Source organism: Nannospalax galili, unplaced genomic scaffold (genome assembly GCF_000622305.1).
Source record: "Nannospalax galili isolate Female #2095 unplaced genomic scaffold, S.galili_v1.0 scaffold516, whole genome shotgun sequence".
Taxonomy (NCBI): Eukaryota; Metazoa; Chordata; class Mammalia; order Rodentia; family Spalacidae; genus Nannospalax; species Nannospalax galili.
The window spans coordinates 490,640-513,069 of NW_008338260.1; the positions used below are offsets into that span (position 1 = coordinate 490,640).

A 22,430-nucleotide genomic window follows, 5' to 3' on the forward strand; every position below is an offset into this window, starting at 1 on the left:
AGGCAGGCAGATCTCTTTGCATTCGAGGCCAGCTTGGTCTACATAGTGAATTCCAGGCCAGTTGGGGCTACAGGGAGACCCTGTCTCAAAAAGACCAAAAAAAAGTTTATCAGCTTTTAAAAAAATTGTAGTTGACTTTTCAGTAATGGCATATTGCTCTGAAATTGAGACCAAATGTTGATTCCAGCCTATCTTTGTCTCTAAGGCATATGTCCAGTATAATGAAGATAATGTTGAGAGAGACATTCAGACTGAAGATATAGAAACCAGGGAAGTGTGGACCCAGCACCCAGGGGAAGGTGCTGTTGTGTCTGGAGGTAACCTTGGTATACTTGAGTGTCGAATGCCCTCTGTCTACAATCTTTGTTTGTTTTGACTTACTTCCTCTTTTGTATGTTTCTGTTTAATGTGGTTGTTAGCCTAAGACTCTTTAAATGTTCCTTTGAAGAAGCAGTTTATGCTAATGCCACCTGAACCACAGGAGATCATTAAATTGGCCTGGAGCCCTGGACTGAACTCTGACGAGGATTAGTAATCCAGGGAGAAAGTCCCATACTCCAAATACTACCTTAGAACACATTCCGCTCTTAGGTTGGGGACATTCTGATCTTCTTAGTATAGTTTTCAATTTTTAAGTGCAGTTTGAAGATGTGTTCTGTCAGTGCAGATCAGAGGCCCCTGGAACACATGGATCCACAGCTACTCACATGGAACAAACTTGGTTGGTGGTTGGTTTTCTTAAGAAATTGTTATTATATAACAGAGAATTGTATTTCCTTCATTAGGCCTCACCTTAAGAAAGCACTGAAAGCTGCTTATCTCTGATCCAAAGTGTAGATTTCTGATCTTTAGATTTAGGGATGCTTGACCTATATACCTAAAACTAACTCTCACACAGAACTGGTTCCTTTCATTGCATTCCTTAACACATTTGAATAGGGTTCAGATTATGGATTTAGTGTGTGTTAGAAAATGTTAGATTGAGATTGACTAGGGCAATGGGAAAATGAAAGAGAAACCCCAACAGGAGCAGATTGTTCTTTATTAGAACAACAAAGGGCCACAGTTTGTCCAGGGTTGGAAACTGCACTGAGGCATAGTTGGTCTGAATTTCTGCAGTTCTGTTTTTTTTTTAATTTATTTTTTATTTTTTTTAAGTTTGAGGGTTTGTGACAAGAAGTGCTGCCATTACTGTGTGGGAGTTTGAGACAATGAGGGTGTCTTGGTGGGGGGTTTCTCACATTTTCCTGGCTGGGGGTTTCAAGTCTGAGGTGAGGTTACTTAACCCAGCTTGGGGTCCATTTATCCTTCAGTGTGAAATGGCAAATTGATTTTGGAAAAAAATAATAAATAAAAATTACTACTAATATGGAGATTGCAGTATGGCATTTTGACTTTTCTTGTAGGGCTCAGTGTTCAGAACACTGCTTTGAGCTCAAACATGTAAAACGTAATTATTTTAGAGTCAACTTTATTGATTTAATAAACCTGTGTTTTAGGCAGTGAAGAAGACCTCGCTGAGGCCACAGTTGTACCAAAGATTGACACTCCCCGGTTGTCTAACTTTCTCCGGGCAGCATGCCAGGTACGTTCCATACTATGTGGTTTCTTCTATGTGTTGATGCAAAAAAGTTTATTATATTAAAAAATGGAGCTATTGAAATCTTGGAGCCTTTGTGACTTAGAATTAGTTCTTCATTTTCTAGTATTATTTTCTTATAAATGATCAGTAATACATTGATTAAGCCCTTGTATACAGAATGACACTAGATAAATGTAGAACACTGACGGTACTATCTGTATTTGTATTCTATAATTTAATATTTCTTATAATTGAAAATTATAGATGCTTAAACTTTTTTTAAATTTACTTATTTTATGTATATGAGTGTTTTGCCTGCATGTAAACCACATGCATGTAGTACCCTCGGAGGCCAGAAGAGGGTTTCAGATCCCCTAGAACTGGAGTTATAGATGGTTATTAGCTGCCATGTGGGTGCTGGAAACGGAACCTGGGTCCCCTATAAGAGCAGCCAGTACTTTTAATTATTGAGCCATCTCTCCAGCCCCTAGAAGATCAGACTCTTAAGCCAAGTGTATTAAGTGGGCAAAGCAAGCATAACTTTAGTGTATTTGAAGATAATAAACCAAAGATTTTAACAACTGAATATGGGAAATTTCAAAGTATACATAAAAATAAAGAGAATAGTACTCTGAAGTTCCTGTACTCCAGTGCCTCATTTGACTCCTTCCTGACCTCCCCCCTTATCCCATCATTCACTTGATTATTTTGAAACTAACACTAAGCATCGTATGTTTTCCTCCATATATATCTCAGTATCAGTCTCTAAAAGAAAAAGATCTCTGTTGTCAATGAAAAAACACAGCTTTTCAAAGGGAATAAGAAAATTTATTATGGAACCATATATGAGTGACCATGGCCTGGGAACATGGATTTAGGTTACTTTAAATACCATATTTCAATATGGTAACAGTTTCATGAAGTTTTTATAGTTGCAGAGCAAGAGAAACTCTTAAGTCAAGATGCTTTTCAAATACATTGGTGGGAATGTCAGATAGGTAGGTTATAGCACAGTGGGGAAGCCTCTGCTATAGGTCACAGAGACTGTGTGGTGATATTCTTAACCTTTGGGTTGCTAGTTGGGGTGCTGTGGTAGTATATTCCAACAGGATTAACTAATAGTCATAAGGGTGTTAGGTCACACACAGAGTGGGCAGTGAATGACTATTAGAAGGGCTAAAGATAGCCAATGATAATTTGGCACTGGACTTGTGATAGTACAATTGTTCTCTCTAGTCCCAGTCCCCCTGGAACTCACTATCTAGACCAGACTGGTCTTGATTTCATAGAGATCTGCCTGCCTCTGCTTCCTGAGGACTAGGATCAAAGGTGTTTTTTTTTTTTTTTTGAAGCTGGGAAATTTACACTACAAGCATTGGTAATAATTTCTAATATATTAAGATATGAAGTTGATATTATTTCCTCAATTGCCTGAAACATTTGTACAAACTTGGAACTTAAATGTAGAACAGAAATAAACAACACAACATTGTAAGCCTTGACACTTTGATTTGGATCTAGCCTATTCTTCAGACTCTGCTACGAATTCCCGGTAGTTACTTTGTCTTAGTGGCTCTGTTATATAGAGGATTGTGGTTTAGAAATATGATTAAGCACCAGGCATGGTGTCGTGCACCTTTAATCCCAGCACTTGGGAGGCAGAGGCTGGTGGATCTTTGTGAATTCGAGGCCAGCCTGGTCTATATAGTGAGTTACAGGACAGCTGGGGCTACAGGGAGACCCTGTCTCAAAAAGACTGAAAAAAAAAAAAGACAACAACAACAACAAAAAACAAAAAAAGAAATATGATTAAGCTTGACATATTGGGTTCTGTCTTAGTATATAAGTTCTTGGAACTGTTGGAAGAGCGTTCTTGTATAGAGTGCAGTGATGGAGGTGAGGTGGAGAGGAGAGGAAGTAAAGGCAGAGGCTTAGCCCGGCCAGCCCTGAACTCACAGGAACCTTTGGTGCACACCACTGTCTCATTGTCTTCCCTAAACACAGACCGACAGTCCTTGATGCTCAGTGCTGTGTCATTTACCGTTCCTACCAATTTCCAAATCTCTCTTCAGATCCCAGAGATGTCCTGGTTAGATCATTTGCAGTGATTTAATGCTGACTTAGGATCCAGTGCACACTGCTTGCCTGTTTCTCTGTAGTGCCTTGTTCATTTGAGGATGTTAGATTTCCAGCTTCCATTTTAAAACCCTCTGAATTTTTGAAGGAAAAAACACGTAAGATGACAGAGTGACCTCATATAGCATTTATATTACTTATGATGTGGTGGAGCCAAGCATTTGTTTGCAGAAATAGAATCTACAAAAGGTAATAATAATAATAAAAAGATAGCATGCTGTTAGTTTTTTAAGGAAGACTGCTCACTGTCTTTGAAAGGTGGTGGCTGTTTTGCTTGAAGAGGACCATTTGGCAGCTGGACCCGGCTGGAATCCCCGGGCTCAAGACAAAGCTCTGAACATCAGTGATAGCTCCTCTCAGCTGAACACAAGCCTGCCATTCCTTCAGGGTAAGAGCTTCCATGGGGGTTAAAGCCAATCACAGGCATTTATATTGAAATAATGATCTTTAATGTTACTTTTTTAATATGATGGGTTTATTGTGTAGAAGAGACTCAGTGTCTGCAGAACTGCATGATGAAAGGTGAGGGTTTTCTTAAATGTGTATATTAAATTTACAGTGAGTGATTTCATAAGTTAATTAGAAGAGGGCTGACAGTAATTTAAATTAGTAAAGTTATTCAGTGAATGAAAATGGAGGCTGTCTCTGTTTGTTTTAAATCCTGTAATTGTATTCAAGCAGTCACTCGGTTTTTATTGATTTTTTGAAATAGAAATGGTTGGAGCAGCATGAAAATATTCAAGGCAAAGCTGTATTCCTAGTTTCCACCTGAGTATGTAAGATGTTTGGCATCTAGCACAGATACAGGCACTTCAGTTTCTCAGTTAGTACATGGCTATAGAAATGCTGAACGAATGAAGCACGTGATGTCAAACAGGGAGTGTAATTGCATGCAATTATTTTGTTTAAATTGCTGTTGTTAGGCCAAATTTAAATTTCTTTAATTTTAATTTTTATCTTATTATGCTGAGACAGAGTCTCAGTTGCCCAGGCTGGCCTCTTGCCTTGGTCTTCCCAGTGCTGAGGTTGTAGCTGTTTGCTCCCATGCCTGGTCACATTTAAACCTTTAGTAAGACAGCTTTGCCTTTAAAAAACAGGTAGTTGATAGTGGGCATGGCACTGGTTGTGTGAAGATTTGGCAGGATAGGGTGTCCAGCAGCGGCCTCTCCTTCAGGAGATGGGATGAAAACGTGTTCTGGCACCAGCAAAGACAAAGTTGCTGCTGTTTCTTTTGCCCTACCTGTTGTTCATGCTTATGTATTTTCCTCTCTTCATCCTTTAGAAAACTTGTATATCGTTATACCTATAGCATTGGAAACACTGACACCCCCTCTCTCAGACAGAAGGAAAACTCATGCGGAGTGAGCAGTGGCAGATGTGGAAAGGTGTCAGTTGTACCAGTGTATACTTGTTCTTAGAGCATCTCTGCATGAAAAAGGAGTGGTGGCCTTTTGTTTACTCTTGTGCTTCTGTAAGATGAATATTGAGACAAAAAGAGGAAAATAAGTCTGGGGATGTATGTACAAAGCCCAGTGTTTATCCCAGGACTCAGGACGTGAAGGCAGGAAGATCAGAAAGAAGTTCAGGGTCATCCTCAGCTGCATAATGAGTTAAGGGCAACTGGATATATGTGGGAACTTGGGTTCAGCTTTGAAAGGACATGTTTACTTCTTCCTTGAGTTGGAATTTATGTGAGTACTTTGAAATGTTTTAATCACCAAAAATGCAAAATGTTTTTCTTACCTTCAGGTCGGAAAGTAACCTGTCTGCATGCCTCTCCAGTTCAGAGGCAGACGGTGGTCTCTGTTCATGACTTACCTGAAAAGACATTTGCCCCATCACTGGATAGCAGGAACCTCCTCTGTGTGTGGGATATTTGGCAACCTTCAGGGCCCCAGAAGGTTCTGATATGTGAGTCAAAGGTACACTCAGGAGGAGTCATGTGCTTGCTTTGAGGAGGGTGGTAGCTGACAGTGAACATGCCAAGGAGAGGGTGTAGAGACAGCTGGTAGAAAGAACATACGTCACCTTCTGCTTCTCTGTGCCCTTGGCTCCACATAGGTGACAAAACACATTTGCTTTGACTTTAGAAATTATGAGTTCAGCAGGTCAGTTCAAGCTGAGAAATCCAGGATTATCATGTAGCAGGCTCTCAGTCAACTGAAAACTAGGAAATGAATTTAGTTATAGGTGAAATATAATAAAGTCAATCTGGCCATAGGGCTGGGATCTTTGAATTGCACTGTTTGGGTCCTGATACTTTTGAGATACCTTAATATTCTTGTGATTTATTTTTTTCTTTATTTTTTTGAGACAAGGCCTCATGTAGTTCAGGCTGACTGTATAGCTGCAGATGACCTTAAACTCCTGATCCTTCTGCCTCCACTTCCTGAGTGCTGGGATTACAGGGACACCTCAGCATGCCTGGCAGTTTCTTAAAATTGCTTGCAGTGCTTTTGTCACTCAGATCCCTTTGCCCTTCCACCTGTTCCTGGTCCTTTTATCAGTGGGTCCACTGGTCATCTGCCCTTTCATGTTTACTTCATTGATTTAGAAGTACCATGTTTGTATGTTCCTTAGAACCATCAGCTTCTTCCAAAAGTCTGAAGAATACCTTTTAACGTGCCGGTTTTGAGGGCTTGAACGTGAGAACTTGTGCAGTAAAAGCTATAAAGTGACAAATGATGGAATTGTCACTGAGTGGAAGGGATCATTGAGCCATGTTTATGAGCCCAGATGTGTGCTAATCATATTCCTTATACCTACTGCCCATGATAGGAAACTCACATGTGGACCATTGGATTTTTGTGTGCACGAATCTCTGTTCTACTAATCTCATCCTGTGGGAACCTTCATCTGTGTCCAGTGCTGTAGTCTGTGAACTAATCTCTGTGAATGTGGCTGTCATGTCCTTTAGCCATCAGCTCTCTGTGATTTACTTTCCAGGTCATGTGTTGCTGCTTTAGCCCTTTCAAAGCATTTTTGCTGTTTTCGGGTACAGTGCATGGTTCTGTGGTTGTATGGGACTTACGAGAAGACTCCAGGATACACCATTATGTGAGACTTAGCGATTGTCTCTGGGCCTTCAGGACCCCAACATTTTCTACTGGTCAGTGTCATCTGTCTGTCACTCATGTGTCTCTAGAAAAGCCCTGACAGATTTGAGGACTCAAATTTTAACTTTATTTGCATTTATTTATTCATGTTATCAGAGAATGAGATCTGATTGTTGGCAAAAGAGGCATTTAATAGATAGAGAAAATGAAATCCACCCACATAGTCCTTATCACATGACCATTAACAACTAGGATATTCTTTCATAGTAAATTTGTGGATTCGAAAAAATCCTCAGGAGCTGGGCGTGATGGCGCACACCTTTAATCTCATCATTTGGGAGGTAGAGGCAGGTGGATCTCAGTGAGATCCAGGCCAGTCTAATGTACATAGGGAGTTCCAGGCCAGCTGGGGCTACAAGGAGACCCTGAGTCAAAAGAAAAAAAAAAAATAAAACAACAGCAGCAACAGCAACCCCCCCCCCCAAGAAAAGCCTCAACCAACCAAACAAACAAAAAAACCTCAGCAATATAAATTTTTGATTGATTGATTTTGGTTCTGGGGACCAAACTTAGGGTCTAGTTAGGTACTGTGCCACTGAACTATATTCCCAGCCCTAATTTAATTGTTAGTGAATACTTCAAGTGGTTAGGTAAATGAGTCACCTCTTGGAGGCATCTTCTGGGATCATCAGTTTTACTCACATGAACAATTCACACTCCGTCATACCATACGACCAAAACAAAAAGCAAACATTTTTTAGGGTTGGAGAGATGGTTCAGTGGGTAAAGTGCTTGTTAGTGCAAACATGAGGACCTGTGTTCAGATCCCAGTTTCCATACCCTTTTTTTAAAATTTAATAACCATACAATTAGAAGCTATCTGGGAAGTGGGTGTAAAAATAAATAAATAAAATTTAAAAAATATTAAAAAAATAATTCTTCAAAGCATAAAAATTTGCTCCTTAATAATTAGTAGATGTGAAAAACATTACCATTGAAATCTACCTGATGACTTTATATCCATGCCCTTTTTAGCCAGGTGTGGTGGATTATACTTGTGATCTCACTGCTGGGGAGGTAGAGACAGATGGATGGGGGAGGAAGAGGGGTAGGCCTTACTGGCCAACCAGTCTTGCCAATTATCAAACTCCATGCTCAATGAGAGACCCCTTTTCAAAAACATAGGCTGGAGGGTGATTGAGGAAGACACCTGATGTCAGCCTCTGGTTTATGTACACTCACATGGCACACACATGAACATGTATTCACACGTGAGCATATACAAAGAGCAAACATTTTCTACTTGTAAGACTTCCTCTGCATGGTTTGTGTACATGGGCACATTTGATTCTTGTACTAGCCTTTCATCCTTGCTACTCAGAGAGGTGAAATATTTGTCTTAGCCACATTGACCACACAGGTGGGCTCTGCACTCAGAGCCAACTGGCCTACAGCCAGAGTCTGGTACCACAGCCTTCTCTGATTGGCCCCTTCCTCTAGGAACTTTTCTTGAACTTTTGTAGTTTTAGGTTTTACATTTAAGTCTGTGATCTATTTCTGTTTGATTTTGTGCATGGTGTGAGGCATTGGTCAACAGGTTCATTTTTCAGTGTTCACACAGGTCCTGCTGAAATTCCTATTCTTCAGTGGTCATTTGGGTAGGTGTAGTTTTGGGCACATCCTCATTCCCTTCTTCCCGCTTTCTGTTGCTTCATGTCCCACACTGTGGTTTCTAGTGAGAGGCTCGCTGTTACTTGACTCATTTTCCCTGTGGGTGTTAAGTCTTTTTCTTCACTGGGTTCAAGAGTTTCACTGTGCGTATGGCTCTCATCAGTTTGTTTATGATGATCAGGACAGGTATCTCTGCTATCTCTTCCTCTTACTCCTAGCCATCACTGATCTTTTCAATGTCTCTGTAGTTGTGCCTTTTCCAGAAAGTTCTATAGTTGCAATCAAGTGGAATAAGCCTTTTCAGATTGGGTTAGGGTAAGTGTGTAAGTTTTCACCTTGTCTTTCATGGCTTGATAGCCAATTTTTTTTTCTTTATATTCTTAAAAAATTTTATTCTCCTTGATGAATAATATTCCATGATGTGGATGAACTCAGTTTATTTATACATTCACTGTTGAAAGAATAATTTTGTGACTATTTGGGTGCAGGTTTTAGTGTGGACTTGTTTTTACCTCCTCTGGGTAAATACCAAATATGATGGCTAATACTGTCAACTTAATAAGATCTAGAATTATCTAGGAGATAAGCCTCTAGGCATGCCTAGAAGGGGTTATCTAGATTAGGTTAGTTTCTGGAAGCATCTGTGAGGGACTATTAAGCTACGTTAATTGAGGTGAGAATACCTCCCTTACCTGTGGGTGGTACTGTTTCATAGGCTGGGGTCCCGTACTGCATAAAAAGCGAACAGCACGAGTATGGGTTTCTCTCTGCCTCAGGCTCCTACCACCATGCCTTCCTACCTTGATGGACTCTACTCTGGAACTGTGCGGCAAAATTAACTGTTCTTAAGTTGCTTTTGTCAGTTATTTTGCAGCAGCAACATGTAAAGTAACTAAAAGTACCAAGGAACTTGATTGGTGGATTGCATAGTGAAAGTATGTTTAGTTTGTAAGAAATTTCCCACTGTCTTCCAAAGTGGTTGCACTGTTTGCATTCCCACAGGCAGTGAGTGAAATCTGCTGGTACCCACACTAGCATTCTGGGTGGCCATTCCTGTGGATTTTGCCATTCTGCTCAGGGTACAGTGGTTCCTATTTGTGTGACTTGCATTTCCCTGATGATACTTGGAGCAGAGCATCATTCCATGTTCTCATAGGCCATCTCTGTGTCTTTTTCAGTGACGTGCCTATTAAGGTCTTTGGCCCATTTTAAAATTTGTTGTTTTATTGTGTGTGTATAAATTTTTTTTTTTTTTTTGAGACAGGATCTCTCTTTAGCCTCAGCTGGCCTGGAGCTAGATACGTAGACCAGGCTGGCTTCCATCTCACCAGTCTCTGCCTCCCAAGTGCTAGGATTAAAGGCATGCGCCACTACACCTGACCTATCTGACCTTGAGTTTGTATATTTTGTTAAAGTCTTTTATCAGATACAGGTTTTGCAAATATTTCATTGTATTTTGTGTCCTATTTTGTCCTTTTCATTCTCTCAAATAACCCTTCAAACATTTTTTTAGCCCCTCTTCATACAGTTTTAACACCACAGGTATGTTTCTTGTCTACATACTATATTTATATGTGTGTTTTATATGTAAAAGGAGCAACTCATCTTTTTTTTTACCTTACCATTTTTACCCTTTTGGGGAGATGATGTTGCTATGGAGAGTGTTTGCATGATAGGTAATGTATAGATTTTGCTATTGTAAAAGGTGTCTTTTTTCCAACCAGGTAAAAGAACATACAGAATTTATTAGATGCCTCAGACAAGGGAGCATCAGGCTCTAAGTTTTGTTACCTACTGCTGTGGTACCCTGAAAGTACCCTGAAAAAGGCACCTTAGGGGAGAAAGGATTTATTGGGCTCATGGTTCCAGGTTACAGTCCAGCACTGCAGGAAGTCAGAGTGGCAGAAGCTTAAGAGAACTGGTCACATTGTGTCCACAGTCAGAAGAGCAACAGATTCATGCATGCCAGAGCTCAGCTTGCTCTCCTTTCTGTCAGTCTGGGGCCCATCCCAGGGAATGGTGTCCTGCTACTTTTATGCTGGGTCTTTAATTAGCATAATGAAGACAGTCTCCTACAGACATACCCACAGGCAAACCTGAACTAGACAGTCCCTCGTTGACACTCTTAGGTGATTCTAGATTGTGTTAAGTTGACATTTAAAACTGAACATCACAATGTCCGAAAGTTATATTTAAAAATTTTCCATTTTCTAACTGCTGATGTAATAAAATTTTGAATCCAGCACTGTTTTCAAAGTGCTAAACCCCTCAACCATACATGGTATTGACAAGAGATTGGTGTGGTAACCCTCCTTTCAGATACCAGAGTCTTCAGATGCTTCTTCTGTACACTGGCAGTGTTTGCTAAACCCAGGCACATCTTTCCTGTACTTTAAGTCATCTTTAGATGACTGTGCATGTTGTATGAATAGCAGTTGTACTCCAGTGTTGAGAGGATAGTGACAAGAAAAGCTTGAACATGTTCAGTACAGGGTAGTTATTCCAAATATTTCCAGTTGTGGTTGGTTGAATCCACAAAATACCTAAGTCTGACTGAATAAAAACTACTCTTTGAAAATACTTCCTTTATTCCCTTTTGCTATCTAAATATTATTAGCAAAACCTATAGAGTTTTAAATAAGCTCTCAGGAGTGTGAAAACTGTGGAGCTGTTGATGGAAGCCCCGGTCAGAAGAACTGGCTCTCAGGTTTGGACCTTTACATCCTATGTGAGTTTTCCTCCTGGGAGCCCTGTAGTTGCTTTTCATTTCTGGGGTGATTTGCATTGTTCATCAGCTTTTCTGAGTTAAATCCAAGCTGTCATTGTTTTTGGTCAGTTTCTGTTTTTGAGTTTTAATTTGAGGTGTTTCTCTTGTTCAAATATATTTCTAAATGCAGTTTGAAGTGCTTTCACTTGGACTATGATTTTGGTTGTCTTCTACTTTGTGGTAGTTTTGTTTTTCTGGGGATAGGGTAGGGCAGGAGGAGATTAGTCATCAGCTGAGAATGCTTTGGTTTCTGGTTTCTGGTTTCTTGCTGTAGTAGCTGTATATGTAATTTGATGTAGGCAGATGTTTTATTCATTTGTGGATGGAGGTGTTGCTTGTGGTGGTGGGGGCTCTGTGTCTGTTAGCCTGAGTTTGAGGGTGCCTGGGTTCATACTCTGGCTGGCACTGCCCTGCTCCTAGTCTGTGCTCCCCTTTCTCCTAATGTCCTGCCCATGTACAGCACTGCCATGAAGCCCTCCCATTTTCCTTTCTCTCTCCAACCTCTGCTGGAGGGTTCAGAGTTAGGTCTTCTTTTTCTGTGGGTACCTGTCTGAGTGCCTCATCTTCACAATACTCTCTTGCGTGGCATATGCTGACCTCCCTTCCAGCCCTGCAGACTTGCCTCAGTAGTGGGCAGCTTTGTGATGACAAATTTTAATGTTTCTTTCTTGGTTTTCTTCTTTTAGTCTTCTGAGGTTATACTCTCTATTTCCTAGAGATGTGGAAGTCAGGGTCATGGATCATGATGGGTGGCCCACATTAGTCTTGTGACTTCAGAGGGTGTGTGTGGAGAGAGTCCAATCTTTAGATCCAGAAGCAGGTTTGTCCATGTGAAATGCTACTCACATTGCCAAGATGTATCATTTACAATGGGTTCTGTGGACTTGGAATCTCTAGATGGAATCCTTACATCAGTGAACCACCGAAGTCCTCTTCAAGCCATAGAGCCTGTCTCCACGTCTGCCTACAAAAAGCAGAGCTTTGTGCTTTCACCCTTTTCTACTCAAGAAGGTACAAGGCTCCTCACACCCATAAAATCCTTCAAGCAATGGTTATGCAATATGATAATCCTTATTTAAGGCTACTTCTTGAATTTGTTTCTGCTTTCATTAGAAATGGCAGGCCTGTCATTCCACATCGCCTCCCTGGATGAGAGTGGGGTTCTCAATATGTGGGTAAGTAGGAGGCCCAGGGCCATGCACACAGCTGAGTGCAGTGGTCTGGGAGGAGGATGACACTTGGTCTCGGGGAAGGGTTACAGAAAGAGCAAAGTGGTACAACAGCTAAGATGAGAAAATCAAGAGCAAGACAGGGCTTCTATATTCTGTGAAGAGGGTACAGAGTTGTACACTTGGCACACGGGGGCTGGCAGCTGAGAGGGGATCTCCTGAGGCCTTTGAAAGAATGTAACAAGGTTTCAGTGCTGGAGAGTGTCTTAGGACTCCAACAGGGTTCTACGAACGATATCACTGTGTGAAGAGAATGTTAAACTAAAGTAGTGAATGACATTTAAGTCATTAGTTCTAAAGCTATTGTTAGTCTTTTTTTCTGAAGCAATTATATTTTAGTACCTAATTAGACCAATGCTTTTCTTAAATTGTTTCAGTTATAAAATGTATCAATATTGATTTTCAATATTCTATTTTTAGGTGGTTGTTGAATTACCAAAGGCAGATATCTCAGGTTCAATGAGTGATTTAGGTAACTATTAAATTAAAAAGTTAATGTTACTGTTTGCTAAAATGAATAGAGCGTAAAGATGCCAATACCTGCTTTGGAAAATAATTAGCAGAAATTGGGCATCAAAATTGTGTTTTGTCCACCTGTTTGGCTGTTGGATGGACACCTGTTAGAGCGATCAAGTAATGGCTCACTGGGTGTTTCTTTCTGCAAGTTCTGCTTACAGCTGGCGCTCGTTCTGTCTTCTGCCTTTCCCAGTGTTCTCCAATTGTCCAGGTCCTAAATCCTCCCTCGTTTGGGATTTTCTTCTGTAGTTTTGGATTTACCCAGTGCATGTGAGTGTACTAATTGCAGATCTTCTCAGGCCACTTGGAGTGGGTGATGGCACCACATGCTGAAACACTCTGCACTGAGCAGGAGGGATGGGGTACAAACCAGGATCTCTTATGGTTTGCTGTTTTCAGTGCCACATACATGGCTTTCAGTTCTAAGAGGCCTTAGATATCATGGAACAGCTCAGTCCTGTTGCTTCCTGTGGTCTAGTTTGTCTGCATTGTAAACGCAACTTTTTTGCTCTGAATTCCAGATGCTAATTTTCTAATGACAAAATTTCCTCATATCTTGTTTGTGTCAGGAATGTGTCCCCAGATAGAGATGGACAAAAAAAAAATAGATAGGAAAAAACCCAGGATCCATAACTGGCTTTGCTTCAGGTGCTCAGACTCAGAAGAAGGCCCTTTACCAATCAGGTGCTGCTCACTTCTAGTTGAAGTACTTGTCATATGAGCTTTACTGTGACTCTGGTTGAGACCAGGGGGCAGGCCTGCTATGAATAGGACATAGTCATGTCTATGACAGTGTCAGTATTCTTGTGTGATATAAGAGTGACAGGTTATTCAGTACCTCCACAGCAGCCTTTTGCAGCTGAAAGTTGAATTTATTCCTTATATGCTTTTAATTCAGGTGCTCTCAAGGTTCTGGGCAGTCTTACCTAGAATTTAGGTTTCAGCCACATAAATCTGTAGTTCCTCCCACTGCAGTAATGAGCAAAAGGGAGGGTGGTGTTAGGACAGACATTTGGTAGAGACAGTATGTAGCTGAGGAGTCCATATGTAGAAGGCAGTGAAGGGAGGAATGGAAAATAAAGCCAGTCCTGGGAGTTGTAGCTCCATAGTGTTTGAGGGGAAGTTAGAGAAGCAGATGAACAGCAGCTGAGACTAGAGAGCTCAGGACCCTAGTGGCCATTCAGTAAAGCCTGGAGGGTTCCCAGGGATGGCTTTGAAGGATAGGCTCTTTGCATGTTTACAGCACAGGATTTGCTATAGTGAACTAAGTGTTGAATACATATGCTGCCCACTGTCCTCACCAGTCTGAAGATGTGTGGGTGCCTGAGTCGTTACCAGATGGATTTCTTTCATGAGGCCCTGAGCTGCAAAATTTGACTTTTCTCCTAAGGCAAGGCACAGGTACCTTCCTCAGAGTTAGGAGGTGTCCTGTCTATCACTTATATTTTGGTGTTACTTCTAATCATAAGTAAGGAAGACTGATTCTACACAACTGTAAGTGGATTTTGATTAAGCTTACATTAAGTGTGTGTGTGTGTGTGTGTGTGTGTGTGTGTGTGTGTGTGTGTGTCTGGTCTGTCTGATTCTAGGTCTGATACCTGGAGGGAGGATCAAGTTGGTGCACAGTGCTGTGATCAAGTTGTGTGACAGGTGAGAACTCCTACTGTGGACTAAATACTTCCCTCATCCCACAAAGACCTGCTTCTTGTATAAATGCATGATCTGTTTTTGCAATGAAGACACGTTTAATTTTGCTATTTATTAGTAATAAGCCAATGTAACAAATAGTTTCCAGGTTCAGAGCTAACATGCTTTCATGTTTTCATTTTGTTTTATGTCTTGTAAATTGATATATTTGACTCTTTTCATTCAATTTTAATATGGACTTGAAGTTCAACTTGATTAGATCAGGTTTCAAGAGCCAAAAACATAGAAAGAAATTTTATGCAGAAATTTCCATTTCTAGCTGGATATGGTGGTACACATCTGTAATCCCTGAACTTGGTAGGTAGAGGCAGGAGGATCAAGAGTTCAAGGCCAGCCTTGCATATATGAGACTTTATCTCAAAACAAATTAAAAACAAACAAAAAACCAACCAAACAAAAAAACAGCAAAAAAGAAATCTGTATTTCTACTTCTGTTCGCTTGACTTAACATGATGTACAGATTCTTCATGAATGTAGCAGCATTAGTGGTATTTGGATATTCCATCGATTTGTTTCCAAAAGTAATTTATTTCTGTCACTTACTCAGGGCTGACTGTCAGCATGTGAATTACCCTTGAGAAATCTTTGAGCCCAAGTCCTCTTCATCATACAGAATGCAGCAAATGCCTACATGCTTAGAGATTTCAAATCAACTTACTTGACCTAAATATAATTACGAAAATGAGTCAGTTAAAGTCATTAGTTATGTTACGGAGCCAAACACACGTGATATCCAGGCTAGTCCCCTAGCCCATGTGCGGCACACTTCTCTGCTAAGCGTCTCAGAGTTTCTTCTTGTCTCTACTCTGGCCTTTCTCATTTCATACCATACACTGTATTTATTTTTTTAACTATAATTTTCTCTAGGGCATAACTATATGCTCTTCAAAGGAAAACTCCCATCCCACTTCCCTACTCCCCACCACCTTACTGCCAAACTCTAAGTCATGCTTTGCAAGATCTGTGGGAAGTAAGGGGAGAGAAGGAGGCAGGACTGGGTCACAGGAGAGCCCTCACTCTGTGGCTTTTCCCTACCCTGACTGAACTGTGGTGGCTGGCCAGACTAATATACCAGGTCCTTGTCCCTTCCCCTACCAGTTGTGGACTGTGCATGTCCTGGAAGGATGTCACCCTAGGTGAAGTAGCCATCAGCCTTCAGTGCCCCCAGCAAGACTGTCACTGAAGGAGCACATTCATTGTGTGGTTGTAACAGAATATGATATGTTCTGTCAGCATAAGCACAGGTGTGTAGGAACTCCAGGGAGGAGATGGGTTGGGGATGGAGCTTCTTGAGAAAGTGATAACTGGGCTTGATCCTTGGAAGATAGAAGTTTGGCAAAAGAGCTTGTCACCGTCCTAGTGAATGGTGCAGTGGGTGTCCCTGAAGGAAAAGATACCTGTACTTAAAGGCCTCAGTAGGTCTGATGTTGAGAAAGATGAGGTAAGTGTGTGGCTAACCCTGATATATCTACTGCTATTCTGACAGTTGAAATATTATCTTGGAGGTAACAGGGAACTGTCCAGGATCTTATGCTGAGGAAGTGGCATGTCTTCTTTGTGGTATAGTAAAATTAACTTGGCAGAGTGTGAGTTTGAAACATGGGAAGGGAGACTGGAATCAGAGAGACCAGTTAGGAGGCTGGTGTAGTGGCCTGTATGAAAGGCATCATGGGTGTGAGAGGTGGATGTGTTTCAAAAGAATGGAACTAGCAGTCTGGTGTCCTGATTATAAAAGCAGTGGGACAAAGCATCCTTGGTTAGCCCCTGCCTTCCACCATAGTTTGGTTACTCTGTTCTACAGATGAGGATGAGGAGAGGAAGAAGGGGCTTTGTTTTGAGTGTGGTGAGGGGCAGAATAGGGGCATCAGGTTAGGATGATGGAGCTGTGGAGCTCATGGAGATGTCTAGGAAGCAGGAAGTACCACAGATCAGGTGGTGACTCAGTGACAGGTGACATTCGCAATCCTGGAAATGGTGTGAGAAGAGGGTTTAGGCGAGGAGGCTCAGAAAGCAGTTTCTTGATTTTGACAAGGGCAGCATGGCATAGCCACTGTGGGCCCCCTCCCATGATAGACATATGCCTCACAGAGGGAAGAATAACAGTAAAGTTTAATACAGTGTTTTAAAAGAAAAGAAAATCTCTTAATGCCAGGAACAAGGAGGGAAGTTAAGTTAGTGTAGTAAGCTGTAGAATTGGTAGTGACAGCCCAGAGGCCAGGTTGTCAGGCCTGGCTGTTTTAGGTCTCCACTGTAAGCCTGCGGCTTAAGTCCTATGTTGTCAGGGTGCATCGGGCTTGCCTGAGTCAGAGACCTAGAATTGAGATATCTGTACAGGACTCTGGAATTCACTGCCCCTTTAGTTCGAGAGTAATTGAGAAAGCCTCACCTCTAGTGAGGGAAGACAGGTCCTTGGAAGAATTTGAAATCCCAAGCTGGGTATGGGCATGGGAACTTGCAAGTTGAGATCAACATCAGAATATCAGAGTCCCAGGGGTCTTGAGATGTAAAGACAACTGCCTGGTGGGAAGCTGGGGCTCATAAGATTCCTATGAGCAGTCTGCCAAAGATGAGTTCATGAATGTTAAGAAACCAGAAGTAGGGAATGGTGTACCTTGGTGCATAAATAGAATTAACACATTAAGAACTGCCATCACAAGCCAGTTGTGGTGGTGCACACCTTTAATCCCAGCACGCAGGAGGCAGAGGCAGGCAGATATCTGTGAGATTGAGGCCAGCCTGGTCTACATAATGAGTTCAGACCACCCCCGTCACCCCTCCCAAAAAAACAAAACCTGCCAGAACTGCCATCATAGTGGATTTGTCAGAGTCAGTACCAACTCACCCTGTGTCTCAACATTAGACCTGCTGGCATATGTGCAGTCTTAAAAAAAAAAAAAAAAAAAAAAAAAAAAAACCTTTTAGAAGCAAACTGCTATTTCCCAAATATCAACCAATTAATGGCTAGATAGCAGATTCAACATGATCAAAGAAAGAAGAAGTGAGTAGAGTGGTGGATATGCAAAAATGCTTGACCATGTAGTACCAGAAGAAGTGGGAAGCAGAGAAGCTGAAATCCTGGAGGAGGTGGGACATAGCCTTCTCATCTGGGGATGTATAGAGTATAGAGCTGTCAGCCTTCAGGTCTCACGGAAGCCATCTATTTATCTTTGCTGCTGTTTGTTTTTCAGTCTTTCCCGTAGAGATAGTGATTTCTGGGGGTCTGTGCAAACACTGAGTGTCAAATTTCTGCCTTCAGATCCGAGTCACTTTGTGGTTGGCACTGACATGGTGAGTAGTAGTTTACACTTCATCCTTCTCACCTAGACTCACTGATAAAATCTTTGTTATCAGATGAACTTACTGTTTGCTTTTGTTATAATGTCTGACTTCTTTCAAGAATTGTAGGTTTGTCTGGGCTTATGCCTAATCCTTTTCTTTGGCCATTCTTGATATTCTTATTAGGGATTTATAAGCCATGGCACGAGACAAGATTGGAGAGTATCTCCCAAGGTGTTCAAACCTCAGCAGCATAGTGCCAGACCAATAAAAGTTACTGTGATTGATTTTTCACCATTTGAAGATACAGTGTTCTTGGTAAGAAAGTTGCTTTTTGTTTTGTTTTGGTTTTTGTTTCTGGTTTTGGTTTTGATCATTTTGAAACAAGGTCTTCTTGTAGCCTCAGCTGGCCTGAAACTCACAATGTGGTACAGGCTGGCCTCCATTTTACAGAGATCTGTCTCTGCCTCCCAAGTGCTGGGATTAAAGTTGTGCACCGCCACACCTGGCCAGAAAGTCTCTTTTTAGTGATATTTTTTGTCTGTTTGTTCAGCATAATATTGCAATCCAGTAAAAATTTAGAAAGTTGGCCACTTACTAGGCTACAAATTAATCATTTGTTAGGCTTTAGTGATCTAAAAATGACACACAGAATATTGTTAACAAAAACCTAAATTAAATTTGACTCTCTCGAGAAATGATTTGTTCAGTTGCAAGCTATTATCAGTTGCCATCCAGCTCTTACAATAACTAACCCAGTCCTAAGAGCTAACCCCATCCCAAAAAACGGGCATCTATCCCTTCTGAGGTCTACACACCTCTTTCCTAATCACCTTCCAGTGGGTTCCACCTTTCAAAAGTCCATGTGCTTAGCATGTGAACTGGTGGAGACAAAGTTCGTTCAGACCGTAGCAGTGATTTGTCATGTGCCTGGTCGCGTGTACAACCCCAGAACATTCCGAGCTGTTCATGCCATGTGCAAAGAAGCTTTTTTTGTGTGTCAGGGCTCTTTCTGTGTCTGAGTCAGAAGTTGCACACCCAGATATTGTGTGCCGAGCTGATTTGGCTTAGTTCTTGTCCCACTTTTCTGTTTGATTTTGTTATCTTTTTGGAATTAGGCTTTTAAATGTGTTTCTGTTTGTATTTTATTTTAGAATTTGATTTCCCTTCTTATTATTGCCATTCTTTTTTTTTCCACCACAGCTTTCTTTTTTTTATAATTAAATTTTTGCTATTTTCATGCAATATAATTTGATGGTATTTAGATCCCCTCCCTTATCCTTACCTTGCCTTATTGCCCCCTGCCCAATTTAATGTGTGTGTATATATATTATATATGTATGTATGTATATGTGTAAACATATATATGTATATATATAAAATAAGGCCTATAAAGTCTAATTTGTGTCCCCTCATATCCTTCAGTGTGGGTCCATCTACTGGGGCCTGGTTAACCTAACAAGAGTCCCATCCTTGAAAGAGACTGTCTCTGCCCCTCCCAGTAGCCATCTGTTGCCACAGTTTCCTTAGGTGGGGTTGGAGCTTCTTACACACTTCCTCATGTCTATGCTGAGATTTTTTTTTCTGGTTTGAGCTTGCATGGGACTTATGCATGTTATCACTGTTGCTGTGAGCTCATATGAGTAACTGACCAGCTGTCTCGAAAACACTGTTTCCTGTGGTCATCCACATCTGGCTCTTACAATTTTTTTGCTCCCTCTTTTGCACTGGTCCCTGAGCCTTGGGAGGCAGAAGTTTGATATAGGTGTCCTATTCAGGGATAAGCACTCTGCAGCCTCTTGTTCTTGGTACATTAGCCAGTTGTGGGTTTCTGTGTCAGTCATCATCTGCTGCATAAGGAAACTTCTTATTGCCATTCTTGCAGGCTTTCTTTTTAAAATACATCTTGATTTATTATTTGAGAACTTCATATGTCTTTTTGAGTGTGGGAAGAGATAAAAGAGTAAGAAGGAATTAATTTTCTCTTTATAAGCTAATTGTTTCGTCTTTCACTAAACCAGCTAAGTTTTGTTTTTAGTCCAAAAGGAATAAGTGACCGTGCTGTCAGTGCAAATACAGCAGTTTAAAAAGGTAGCCTGCTACTGTGGAGCCAGCCTGAACATTTCTGTGCTGGAGCCAGTAGCTTTCAGCTCTTAAAGATGAACACTGATTCATGGTCTCAGTAGGGGTGGCAGTCTCATTGTTTATGAGGATAGGTTTAATAATATGACTTCATGTTCAGAAAACAAAAGCAAGCCAAATGCTGTTGTACAAATAAGGAAAGCTAATGCTCTGAAAAATTTCCCTGACTGTTGAGATTTAATTTAAAAAGAAAGACAAATGGGCTTAGGGTTTCCCTGCCCTGACTGCAGGCTGGCTGCTCAGATGGAAGCATCAGGCTACACCAGCTGACCTCAGAGAGGCCTGTCATGCAGTGGGAAAGCAGCACCCAGGGCCATGCCGTCACTGGTCTGCAGTGGTCCCCGACGAGGCCTGCCGTGTTCTTGGTCCAGGACGATGCATCCAGGGTCTATGTCTGGGACCTCCTTGAGAATGACCTGGGCCCTGTGGCCCAGCAGCTCATCTCTCCAGACAAGTGAGTACAAGGCCCACCAGCCTCACCAGTGGTCTTTCCTAAATCACAACATATGTTTAAGTTTAAATTAAATAATATATTTGTGTATTATATAGTAAAAACTTATTTAATTTTTTTAGAGCAGACTTAGGTTTGTAGCCAAATAGAGAGGAAGGTAGAGAGAAGTCCCATATGCTCATATTCAGGTCCTCAGGCAGCAAGTGCCTTTACCTACTGCGTCATCTTGTGAGCTCATAGATAACTACTTTGAAATAGTTCTTTGCCTTTGTTGTTTTATTTCAAAGTAGCAGTACTTACAAAAGATTCATTTTGAAGGGTTCTCTCTTGACCCCAGTTTGCTTGGTCACCTTTGTTCTTGAAATTTTATATTTCTTGTTGATCAGTTCAATTTAGAAGGTTTGGGATAGGTGGGGAAGAAATTACACTACCATTTTGTAAAGGAAAGAGGAGTATAAAAATTATCAAAAACATGATAGTCTGAAAATGTGAAGGAGATATTGATAAGATCTTGAAAAAATAAGAATTACATTTATTCAGTTGAAGTGCTAGGTAGATTGGTATTATTTCAGTTAAAAAGTACATCAGGAGTGCTGGCTATAGCGACATGTCTGTAATCCCAGCACTTGAGAAGCTGAGACGGGGATTACAAATTTGAGGCCTAACCCTAATCCTAACCTTAACCCAGCCTGGTCTTACATAGGGAACTCCTGGCCTCCCTGAGCTACATATACATAGCCAGACCTTGCCTTAAACAAAAGAAAAGGAAACCAAAAAATATGTCAAGAGCTGAGCACAGTGGCTCATATCTGTTATCCCAGCACTTAGAAGGCTAAGATGGGAGGGTCGCCGAACTCAGGGACTGATCAGTCTGTGCAGCATAGCAAGGCCCTGAAAAAAACGTAAAAATCAGTCAACCAGTCAGTCCATTGGTTAATCAGTTAGTCCAGCCTTTGTTTCACACTCATGAGTATATTCCACATCCATATGTACTTAAAATTCTGCCTTTGCTTGATTGTGCACAACTTAAAAATTTGAAGGACATTTCAAAGTATTAGTGATAGCACTTACTGGTAAGTATACAACTATTTTAATTTAATTTATTTTGGGGTTCTTTTCAGATAGGGTCTCCTATTATCTAGGCTGCCTCAAATTCACCATGTGGATGAGGGTACCCTTCTGTCTTCACCTGTGTCTCCTTCCTAAGCCCTGGGATTGTAGGTGTGTACCACCACACCTGGCTCTATATTTATTTTTGATGTTTGTTAGTTGTGCTTATTTTTTTTCAGGAAAAATTATTCATTGAATACACTGCAAGAGGGCAGTTTGCTGGGCAGTAGCTAGAGTACCGCCTGAAGCTGTTTTGTGTTTTCAGACAGAGCCTCTCTTTTATAACCCATGATAGCCTCAAACTCATAATCTCCTGGCTCAGCTTCTCAGAATTATAGAGGTGTGCTACCATGCCTAGTCGAAATGGTGTTGTTTTAATCTAGAAATAATTTATCAATGAACTACATTCACCCCTGGAGTCCTAATGCCAGGGAAACCTTTGTTTACTATTGTCAACACTATTTCCCACTTTGCAAATATACTTACCTGCATTTTGTGTGAGTGAACAGAGCAGCATGCCAAAGCAGTGGACACCCTAGCCACTGTAATTTTTTGGGAATTGTCCTGTTTGAGACTTAATTCTCATATTCCCTAGGCCCTGAAAGCATTGTGGGATCTCCCTTAAGAGCCCGCCCCTTGGTGGTTGGGGGTAGACCCTTCAGAAGGCTATCCATAGGTAGGGTCTCAAATGGCCAGGTGGAACCATGAAGCTTGGGGTACCGCAGTACCTGTGCAGGCTGCTGACACAGCATGCCATGCTGACAGCACAAAGTCTGAGCATTGGTAT

General features: G+C 41.2%; 1 protein-coding gene across 2 annotated transcripts in view; it reads left to right on the top strand.

Moving 5' to 3' along the window:
- Nucleotides 1-22,430, top strand: part of Wdr60 (WD repeat domain 60) — a 64,910-nt gene that overhangs the window by 40,613 nt on the left and 1,867 nt on the right. Inside the window, exons 10-21 of one of the 2 annotated variants that reach the window (XM_008833063.2) lie at nucleotides 206-317; nucleotides 1,500-1,585; nucleotides 3,977-4,106; nucleotides 5,468-5,640; nucleotides 6,665-6,827; nucleotides 12,110-12,223; nucleotides 12,326-12,387; nucleotides 12,862-12,913; nucleotides 14,547-14,607; nucleotides 17,853-17,952; nucleotides 18,127-18,258; nucleotides 20,313-20,536. In XM_008833063.2, the coding sequence (XP_008831285.1) occupies nucleotides 206-317; nucleotides 1,500-1,585; nucleotides 3,977-4,106; nucleotides 5,468-5,640; nucleotides 6,665-6,827; nucleotides 12,110-12,223; nucleotides 12,326-12,387; nucleotides 12,862-12,913; nucleotides 14,547-14,607; nucleotides 17,853-17,952; nucleotides 18,127-18,258; nucleotides 20,313-20,536 (1,409 nt within the window). The remainder of the gene's footprint in view (nucleotides 1-205; nucleotides 318-1,499; nucleotides 1,586-3,976; nucleotides 4,107-5,467; nucleotides 5,641-6,664; nucleotides 6,828-12,109; nucleotides 12,224-12,325; nucleotides 12,388-12,861; nucleotides 12,914-14,546; nucleotides 14,608-17,852; nucleotides 17,953-18,126; nucleotides 18,259-20,312; nucleotides 20,537-22,430) is intronic. The other variant, XM_017798128.2, reaches the window with a different exon arrangement.